Raw genomic sequence first — 10,332 nt, forward strand, 5'->3', positions numbered from 1 at the left:
AAAACATATAGAAGAAGAGACTTCAACACCAAAATTAATGATTTTTTATTTCTTTCCTCGGCTATTAATTACACAAACTAGGATCATATACTAAAATCATGACTTTCTTTTTTGGTGAAAATTGCGACTATTTTACCTAGAAATTACAAAATACAATTAAATACAATGTTAAGGCTACACAATTTTTCTCTGTGACAACTGAAAATTAAAGGGAATCAGGGACGCACCACCTTAAGCTGCAATGGAAGGCAAACAGTTGCTGCATCATCCTTTAAAAATTTGTGAATTATCATACCCAGTTCTCCTCAGATGCAAGTCAAGTCTTCAACATTTCTCTTTAGTGCAAGCTAGCAATTCACCCAAAGAAACTTGCTGCAATACTCTGTTTGAGCCCAAGAAAGGTGGTGTATGCAGATATAAACAGCAAATCTCTCTCTTTAAATGCCTTGTCTGGTCAAGAACCTGTGGTCACACCAAGTATTGCCACCTACTCACCTGTTCATTGAAAATTTCCCAGTAATTCCTACCAGTGAAGTCGAAAACTGGCTGACTGCATAAGTGGGTGAGCAAAATAAGCACCCAGGGTGACTACAGTCACTGCTATATATGGCACCCGAATAAATTCTTTGTAGTAATCTTTTGGCAACCTTTGACGTCCATCAATTATAGCAGCAAATGGAACTACACTTGTTCGTTTCTTCACAATCTCAAAAGCATCCCCATAACGTAAAGATAACCTTCTATCCCCATTCCAAACGCCAAATAAATGATGTCCAATCAAGCCAATGGAGGCAGCAACTGCCACAGAGTTCCCAATCCAAACAGTGTGAGCCAGACACCAGATTGCCTGTCCAACCATCTATATATAAAACAGACTAGTCAGTCCCTTTCAAGCTCATATGCAACCAATAAATAAAGGTGAAAAGGGGCACAAGATGTGGATATTAGTAGACGGAGATGGAAAGTGTAAGACTTGCATGATTGGTTCAAATTTAGACATATACGAGAAGAGGCTAGTAAACATATGAAGAGGAGGTTTTAAAGCATTTGCAACAGAATGGCACCTATTGATGTACCTTCTCCTGCCACGTCATGCAACCCTTCATTTATGACCAGGTTGAAAACATTTTTGGTAATAAAAAAATGTTTATTTTGACAGCTTACAAGGAAAAAGAGATGATATGGTTCCAAATTTTCTGGAACTCTATTAATTTTCCTGAGCACCATCTTAAAGCGACAATGGCATGATGATGAAAACAGATATATGCAGGGGGAAAAAAAAAAACCAAAACAAAACCAAAAAGATGATAGTTAAATATTTTACCCCATTTGGAAGCTCTAAATTCTAGAAAGCAGTATCCTAAAGAGAGAAATGTTTAGAAAGTACATCTTCATTTAATACATAGAAACAAACAGTTATTTCAAAAACCAAAATAGCAATGAAGACCAGCGATAGAATTAAATAAAAAATAACAGTAATCTTCATCAGCAACGGAGAAAAATGATATATACCTGTGGATGGCGAGTAATTCTCATGATTCCTGTTTCCCAAAGGTGCAATTTGGGCTTGTCAACTGCTGCTACTTCCAGCAAATTAAAAGTTGAAGGATAGAGGAAAAGGAAGGAGATGAAAGAAGATAACCACACAAGCTGATGTACTCCAGGAACACTTTGGAGCTGCCATAATTGTATCCCGTCATATCTGTGGTTTATGAAATAAACCTAATAAAGAGATTCAATCAAGATGTCAATGTAGATTATGAACTAATTTCTTGTTTTTTTTGGGGGGTGGGGGGGGGGGGGGTGGCGAGAATTGCTGTAGCTTTTTCCACCGCAAATGAGTCATTGACACAGAAAAATGCAAGAGATAAATTGAAAAAAAAGGTCACTTTTAAATGATAGAAAGGCAAATCTCACCACAGTGCTAACAGCTAATGGAAGTGATACTCCTGCAAATAGGATACGGAAGGCACGTTCCCCTATAATTTTCTCACCCACATTCCTAAAACTAGCCAATCCACTATGAACAGAAGCAAAAATGACTATGAGGCTCAGCAGCACGACCTGTACAAGATTATTGAAAGATTAGGCATTTTGATGCTCACTTGCTCAGAATGAAGGGTTGAAGACTTGAAGGTGCCATCAACATAAACATATATCAAACAAGTAAAACAAGTACTAAATATGTACAAGTATAATCACAGGACCAAACACCCTAACTACATCATACTGAAAACACAATTCCTTGTTGAAGATTTCCATATTTGTAGCAGTTCATGCTACATTAGCCCTAGAGTTCTCAAATCTAAATAAACTTATAATTGAGCTTGAATGCAAAGTACATAAGTATGACACACATCAACATGAAAAGGTATGCTGCCTCCAGCCTTTTCAGGAAAATAACTTTCAAAATAAAACCTCAAAGACTTACAAGCACTATGATATTAACTTTGTATTACCACGGAAGCTACATTACTGCTTCTTTAGGACCACTCTTTACTAATATCAGTTTAAGTCCCCAAATCTACAAGATTTTGTTCTGCAGGTAAGCTGCTATATCTTACGGAATATATACTTCCCCAAAATTTTATTACCCATGGCAACATCAACTCACTCCAACTCTTCGAACATTGCCGGACTTGTTACAAATAACAATCATTGATACATATTCATTTAGAGATTTAGAGCATCGGATTTGTTTCCAATACTGAAATTGAAGAGTCCGAGTAACAAAGAGCGAAACACACATTTGATACCAAACTCTTATCTGTACAACGTGATTGATTTTGTCAAAATTCCACCTCATTTCAGCATAACTTCCCAAAATAAGAAAATTTCCTAATCAGTTTTTAGCTAACATAGTATCAACAATATTACTCAAATTTCATCTAAAACATAATTAAACTAAACTAATACAGCACTAAAATACAGGAGATATCTAAGATGGTGCTCAAAATGTATATCAGTATATCACATAATCATGACTAACTATACATTAAAATGAATAATTCGACATATATAATACTTGGTATGATATTAATATAAGTTGAAAGACAAGAAATTTTCACCTCAGGGCTTTGGAAGACACTCTCAAGAGCATCAATGAAATACTTGCCAAACCCAGTAGAATTATCAATCCAAAGATAATTAAGGGCGAACAACACAACACCCAAAATTACAGTGAAGTAAACCCAAGAAGTAAGCTTCTGGTTGCTCAGCTCGAAAACTGCGGCATCTTCTCCGACAAGAACATCATCGGAATCTTCATCGGATCCTCCGATGGAATTCCCGACAAGTAACCTCCGACTCCGATGTCGGAATTGCAGAGGTTTTGGGGTGACGTGGATTGGGATACTGAATTTGTGGGGAATTGAGGGAGAGGAAAGAGAAATTAAGGGTTTCGAAATGGAAATTGGGGGTTTAGGGTTTCGAGGATGAGGAGAGAGAAAGGGGAGTGATAGTAAAAGTGAGGACGCCATTGATGGAGGAAGAGAATAGAAGAGATGTTTGTGAGTTTGTTTTGTAGGAAAGTGGTAATTAAAGAATGGTACTGAGTTGTTCATAGATTTTGGCTCCTAAAAAAATTGGTCAAATTTCTGAATTAGCACACATGCACAGTCAGCACTTTTAAAAAAACAATGGGAGTTTTCTTTGGATTGTTTTCATGACTTGTCAGTTTTTAACAATTCTGTTTTACATTAGCAGATGGCCTAGATGCTTCGTATTTGTTAAAGTCGAATTTCGTTTGTAGAAGATGTTGTATAACTTTCTATTAATGAATTAAATAATAAAAAATTAAAAAAAAAAAAGCATTTTGATTTAGGATTTGCCAAGCTAAGACCTAATAATAAATTTTTAGTCAAACAAGCAAGGTTATTTGTGGCATTTTAGCAAGACGGAAGATTAAAAATGTTAAACCACTGTTCTCTCTTATTACAGTGTATTTTGTTCTTAAAGTTACTGATTTGATTTCTATTGTACTTAACTTATTTTGTTAAATTTAATTTTAGCTGAACTTAACTTATTTTTACCGAATACGAGTACGAGTAATTTTTCAAGGTGAAAAGCTAGAATAGGCTCTTACGTTAATTGAGTTTTTATAATTTATATTTAATCTCAAATTTAAAAGACACCATTTTCTATGTATTCTACTATTCACAAAATGTATCCTTTTTTTTTTTTTTTTCAAAATGTTAGATCTTATCTTATACTCCCTCTATTAGTTCGTTATTTTTTGTTCTACTTCGTACTCACTTAATTTTAATTCTATTTAGGCATAGTCTATTTTTTTACCATCTTATCCCACAATAAGAGGCTGTTTAGTTCACCTGATTTTAGCTGATTTGATCTGATCTGAACTTATTTTTTCTGATCTGAACTTATTTTTTCTGATCTGATCTGATCTGAACTTATTTTTTTTTATTTGACCTTATTTTAATTATTTCAATATTCTACTTTTAATGTTAATCAATATTAATGTTTAATTATTATTGTTATTATTATTATTATCATTATTATTATTATCATTATTATTATTATTATTATTATTATTATTATTATATTATGATCATTTAATTTATATTATATTATATTATTATTATTATATGATATTATATTACTATGATATTATATTATTATTATTATATTATTATTATATTATTATTATTATATTATATTATATTATTATTATATTATATTATATTATATTATATTATTATTATTACTATTATTATTACTATTATATTATATTATATTATATTATATTATTATTATTAAATAATAATAATATCATTATTGTTAATGGAATTGTTTCTAAAATTTCAAAAGGTGAGATTGTTTCTGGAAGATGGAGCAAAGGTGTGATTATTAGATTTCATTTTCCTTTTTTTATTTAAGCTTTTATATTTAACTTGTTTAGGGCGTTTAAGTGTTTTTTTATTCATTTGTTCCTCTATTGAACCTTTTTTTTATTCATGCGTGTATGGTTGTGTGGGAATGACACATTGACCCGTTTTAACCCATCAAAACCCGAATTTAACCCGACCTGAATTCAACCCGACCTATTCCTAACCCGACCGGAATTTAACCTGACTTATTACTAACCCGACCCGAATTTAACCCGACCTATTACTAGCCCGACCCGAATTCAACCCAATCTATCATTAACCCGACCTGAAATCAACCCGACTTGTTATTGACCCGAAATTAACTAGCAATCTAGGATTACGTCATTTTTTTTTCTTTCCCTAATTCTATGAGTTATTTTCCTATTTAAGCTTATTCAAATATTTTCAAAAAAATTCTCTATTATCAAATGTATTATAATTTACGTCTCAAAAAAACCAATGAAAATTTATGAATACCACTACTTTTTGGATGCATGTGCATTCTTAATTCAAATTTAGTAATTACTATTTACGAATACTACTACTTTGTAGGTGCATGTGCATTAATGTAGTCAACCCGAAATGATCCGACCCGAATTAATCCGACCTACACTTACCCGACATGTTTACCCGAATTGACAGCTCTACTTCCGACCCATGTTCGCGTTAGGCTCCTCTATATGAAATGGGTGTATAAATACAATTATGGTTGCCTCAAGAAGACCCACTTGATGGGAATACATCGTTCAATGGGTGAATGGGAATACATCGTTCAATGAAATGGGTGTATAAATACATCGTTCAATGCTCCTGATGGGAATGACCCACTTGCTCTGGACTTCACAGGGATGGGAAAAGGTGAGGCATGGGTGAATGGGCAAAGCATAGGACGCTATTGGCCAAATTTAAGTTCGCCAAGTGGTGGTTGCAGTGACCATTGTGATTACAGAGGACCTTATAAATCGAACAAATGTCTCAAAAATTGTGGAAAACCGCCCGAGCAATTGTAACCACTTTTCCTCCATTAATATTATTGGCCCCCTAATTTTTTTTTTTACTTTGTTTTCTGTTCTTTAATTTTTCACTTTTCCAGCTTTTGACCTTGCTTTCCTTTTTCCCATAACAACCTTCTATCTCTTTTTCTGTACTCACACTTTCTCTCTCCTCTCTGTTTTTTGTGTTTACTTCACACTCTTCACCATTGTTGGTGCTTTACACTTCATTTTTCTAGAAATCTGAATTGGGTTTTCTCTAATTGGGTTGACTGACAAAAATATTAATTGGGTGTATTGGTAGTTTGATACTACAGTTTTTTTTTTGTGTATATATATATATTTTCGTATTGCAATATCTCTTACCTACAACACATCAATCTCTCCCAAATTTTGTCCTTTTGTTGGTCATTGTAGTAGCTTGCTCGTATACAATCCCGTCGACAGGTAAATACCTTAACTCTTTGTTGTTTTTTTTATTATATTTTCATAATTTCGTTTACAATCATCACTTCATCGGGTAATTTACTAGTTACGGAGTATATTATTGTTTCAATTGAGTTTTTATCTAAGGAGGAATTATTTAATTTTCAATTATTATTTTGTCATTGTTATTCTTAAAAATGATGACCTTTTCTTTATTTTAAGTGGAGAATAATAAAAAAAGAAGAATGGAAGTTGTAGTAATAATAACAACATAAATAGTCACATCACAATGTAGTGTAGTAGTATAACTCAAAAAATATACTACGTATATAATTAGATATGATACTTTTGTTGTTTTCTTTAATAAATCTCTATTTTGTTGAAAGATCAATATGGTAATTGGTAAACCTGGCCATAAACGACCGAGCAATAAAACTTCCCTACAAAATTTCTTTTGCTGGTAGGCCGACGTGGTTTATAATGACTCAGAGTCATGTTAAAGCATTTTAAAGTTCAATGAGAATCATCTAATTTCATGCGATTTTATGTCAAATTGATCCAATTGCTTAGTTAAATGTCGTTTTTGAATTGACTATCGTTAAGCCTTAATTACTCCGTAAAGGTCAATATAATATACTAATCGTAAATATATGAAATTTTTTGTCCATAGGGACCATTTAAACTTGTGTTTCTCTATAGTCCAATCACCTCATATATATAGATATTACTAATGATTGCATTTAAAGTCAAAAAAAATAAAATAAAAATAAAAATAAAATCCTGAACATTATATATAAATGTTCCCTATTAGCTTGATGATGAGAAATTATGACAAAAATATGAAGTACGAGTTGGTAAAGTGGACCAGATTACTGGATCTGTAACTTTCAAACTAATAATATTTCTAAATTTAGGAACTCACCAACTAATAGTTTTTTTTTTTTCATTTTTTTGACACAATATCATAATTCATAAATAATACGGAGTGCAATAATAATAATGGTCACTTGCTCATGCTTTAAGGAATAATTAAAAAGGGAATCAAACTTAAACAAATACATACCTACTGACGTATGCAAAGCATTACTTTAACTTTATTACAATTAATTAATTAATACACTTTGCATAGACAATACCTTAAAAAAAGGACAGTTTTTTGGATTATAGGCTATATAAGTGTTTAGTCAAATTGATGATTGTATAGTAGGTGATAAGATGATATATCATTTTTTTTTTAAATTATCTATCGATTGTCACCTTGTAATTTAACTTTTACAATACTTGTGATTTGTGAATTGTTTACTTTATGGGTTTAATTGTTTAGAGTTGGGTTATAGTGAAAATTAGTGCAAAATTAGTGAAAAACGGCATGGGTACAAAGTATAGTAGCATAGCCCAGTATAAAAATTGGCCAAACAAACAACATATGAATAAAAATATTAACTGGGTTGCTATGATATGCAATGATATGCAGCAAAAAATGCAAAGTTCTTTTCTAGATCAAATACATCCATGTTCTGTGGTCCTAGTTTGGTCCTAGTTTCTCAATAGATGTTAGAATTAGTACGTATATATTTTTTGAAGAAGAAGAAACGTAACGTATATATTTATGTACTTATTTTGATTATTTATATCTTTCATGCATGAAACTAATAATTTTAAAGTGCTCTTGATCATAGTGTAATGGCTGGTAGGGTAGTATGGTCTGATGACAATACATAATTTTTTTTGGACATATGCTTGGAGATGAAAGCAGGTGGACTATCAAAGGTTAATTGGGATAGAATAGTGAGTACTTTGAACGTTAAAAGTGGGAAGAATTTCAATATTAAACAAGCAAGAAATCATTGGGATGATTTAAGGAAAAGGTTCAAAATTTGGAATGAAATGGAACTCAATTGGACCGGTCTTACATTTGATCCTATTACTGGTTGTCCTGTAGTTGAACAAGATGATAGGTGGAATATATTTGTAAAGGTACGACATTTTGTTTATCCATTTTGTTGCATTATGACCTCTACAATGCTAGTTTATTTTAAAATTTATTTAATCGAAATTTTGTGCATTTATGCAGAAACATAAAGGTATGCCAGCGAGATTCCTAAGGAGACCATTGCCTCATCTAGAGAAGTTACGGGCACTTTTTTCAGGGTCTTTTGCTACTAGCAAATGGAGTTTTTCTCCCAGATTAGGTGGGGAACAAATTGGTAAAGAAAATGAGGAAAGGTCCGAGGACAGTGATGAAAATATAGGAGATATGGAAATAAGTAGGGGAATAAATAATTCGGATGATGAACAGAGCATTTCACCTCCTAAAAGTACCTCGTTGGGGAAACGTAAGAGTGATGGGTGTACTAGTAAACTTAAAAAAAACAAGAGTAGTAACATTGACTCTTGTATAGAGTTGTTGAAAATGTCTATTGAAACTAATTGTAAGCAAGGGAGTGGTAATAAGTATAAAGATGTCTCAGATGCTCTATACAATATTGAGGCTATTGTTCAACAAGGAGAAGGATTTATTTACCAATGTATGAATTTTCTTCATCATGGCGATAATGCAGATTTCTTCTTAGGTCTGCGAAGTGATGATCAGAAGATCATGTATTTGAAGACAGCATTTCAAGATCCAACATTGGGTGGTCCTTAATTAGGTTTTTTGGGGTGATGAGTATTTGAAGTTAACTTTGTCTTATGTTTTCCTATGACTTGTTTTGCACTTTCATATGTTCTTTGTTAGTTATTTGATGTTGTTCTAGTTTTAATTAAGGTTCCACATATGAAGCTACTATTTTTTCTTACCTTTAGGTTTAAGTAGCTTCATATGATGCTATTGCTTTTCAGGTGATCTAATTAAGAAGCTTTAGCCTTTATTTTAAAAGTCATTGTTGATTTTATTTTACAAATTGAATAATGTTGGTTTATGTTGTAGAATGGATAACACACTTCCAATGTGCTTGACAATTATCGCATGGGAAGAGCTAAAGAGACTTCTTACACCAATTGAGAGATTGCCTCTAAGGTTAGGTGGAGAATCTGGTAGCGAATACATAAACAGACTACTACATGTCCATCCTGATTTATGCAAAGACCAATTGAGATTAGATAGAAACATATTTGTGGATCTTGTTACTTGCATGAAAAATAAAAATTTATTATCGGATGGTCGTTACATATCGATCTGTGGCTGAGCAATTAGGAATATTTTTATATATCATGGCTAAAGGCAGTTCTTATCGTGATGCTGCCGGTCGATTTCAGCACTCTATTGCAACAATTGGGTTGTACTTTAAACAAGTACTGGAAGCAATGGTTCATTTGTCTACCGAGATCATAAGACCATACCAAAGTTTGACCGTGGTGCCAAAAAAAATAGGTGACAGCACAAAATATTGGCCATATTTCAAGGTATTAAGAAACATTATTATTATCTTGCATTGTCATTATATTATTTTATGCATTTGCAATATATAATCACTTATAAAATGTATCCTAAATGTTAATGAACTATTAGGATTGTGTTGGAGCATTGGATGGGACTCATATAAATGCAGTTGTAAGCGATGATGATGGTGTGGCACATCGAGGGCGTAAAGGAAAAAAAACATGGAATGTTTTGGCTGCCTGTTCCTTTGATAGGCTTTTTACGTTTATCAACGTTGGATTTGAAGGTAGTGCTCATGATATTACTGTATGGAACCATTGCTTAACTGTATCAGAATTTCGATTTCCCCATCCACCTCCAGGTATAATTTAAAATAGTGTATGTTTTTACTCCATACATGACACTATACTAATATGCTGTATAACTTTATTTTGTAACAGGAAAATATTATCTAGTAGATTCTGGATATCCGAATACCGTTGGATATTTGAGTCCAATAAAAGAAAAAGATATTAGAACCCATTTGCCTGAATTTCGAAATGGTCCACCACCACAAGGCATGCTTGAACTTTTTAATTATCTTCACTCTTCACTTCGAACAACGATCGAGAGATGTTTTGGATAATTAAAAGGTCGATGGAAAATA

The 10,332-nt window shown here is 32.6% G+C and overlaps 3 protein-coding genes across 3 annotated transcripts; 2 read left to right on the top strand and 1 right to left on the bottom strand.

Annotated features, from left to right (window-relative positions):
* Positions 1 to 21: 21 nt before the first annotated feature.
* On the bottom strand, positions 22 to 3,600 carry LOC110711540 (15-cis-zeta-carotene isomerase, chloroplastic-like). The gene is made up of 4 exons (XM_021889953.1): positions 3,069 to 3,600; positions 1,918 to 2,064; positions 1,513 to 1,722; positions 22 to 859 (listed from the first exon to the last, which is right to left on the bottom strand). The coding sequence occupies exons 1-4, from the start codon at positions 3,561 to 3,563 to the stop codon at positions 524 to 526; spliced, it is 1,188 nt and encodes a 395-aa protein (XP_021745645.1). The 5' UTR covers positions 3,564 to 3,600; the 3' UTR covers positions 22 to 523.
* A 4,748-nt stretch (positions 3,601 to 8,348) lies between these two features.
* LOC110711668 lies at positions 8,349 to 9,210 on the top strand. Its single transcript, XM_021890085.1, has one exon. It carries the CDS (start codon positions 8,373 to 8,375, stop codon positions 8,949 to 8,951), a length of 579 nt encoding a protein of 192 aa, XP_021745777.1. The 5' UTR covers positions 8,349 to 8,372; the 3' UTR covers positions 8,952 to 9,210.
* A 189-nt stretch (positions 9,211 to 9,399) lies between these two features.
* LOC110711573 lies at positions 9,400 to 10,311 on the top strand. The gene is made up of 3 exons (XM_021889983.1): positions 9,400 to 9,709; positions 9,816 to 10,047; positions 10,127 to 10,311. The coding sequence occupies exons 1-3, from the start codon at positions 9,464 to 9,466 to the stop codon at positions 10,309 to 10,311; spliced, it is 663 nt and encodes a 220-aa protein (XP_021745675.1). The 5' UTR covers positions 9,400 to 9,463.
* Positions 10,312 to 10,332: the final 21 nt, after the last annotated feature.

The sequence above is a fragment of the Chenopodium quinoa genome, unplaced genomic scaffold (genome assembly GCF_001683475.1).
Source record: "Chenopodium quinoa cultivar QQ74 unplaced genomic scaffold, ASM168347v1, whole genome shotgun sequence".
In the NCBI taxonomy this organism is placed as follows: Eukaryota; Viridiplantae; Streptophyta; class Magnoliopsida; order Caryophyllales; family Amaranthaceae; genus Chenopodium; species Chenopodium quinoa.

Coding starts and splice junctions, on each gene's coding strand:
- LOC110711540 (XM_021889953.1), bottom strand. CDS start 3,563: ATGAACAACTCAGTACCATTCTTTAATTACCACTTTCCTACAAAACAA. Junction 1,723..1,917: donor CATTAGCTGTTAGCACTGTG/GTGAGATTTGCC, acceptor TCTCTTTATTAG/GTTTATTTCATAAACCACAG. Junction 860..1,512: donor GAATTACTCGCCATCCACAG/GTATATATCATT, acceptor TTTTATATATAG/ATGGTTGGACAGGCAATCTG.
- LOC110711668 (XM_021890085.1), top strand. CDS start 8,373: ATGCAGAAACATAAAGGTATGCCAGCGAGATTCCTAAGGAGACCATTG.
- LOC110711573 (XM_021889983.1), top strand. CDS start 9,464: ATGGTCGTTACATATCGATCTGTGGCTGAGCAATTAGGAATATTTTTA. Junction 9,710..9,815: donor AATATTGGCCATATTTCAAG/GTATTAAGAAAC, acceptor ATGAACTATTAG/GATTGTGTTGGAGCATTGGA. Junction 10,048..10,126: donor ATTTCCCCATCCACCTCCAG/GTATAATTTAAA, acceptor ATTTTGTAACAG/GAAAATATTATCTAGTAGAT.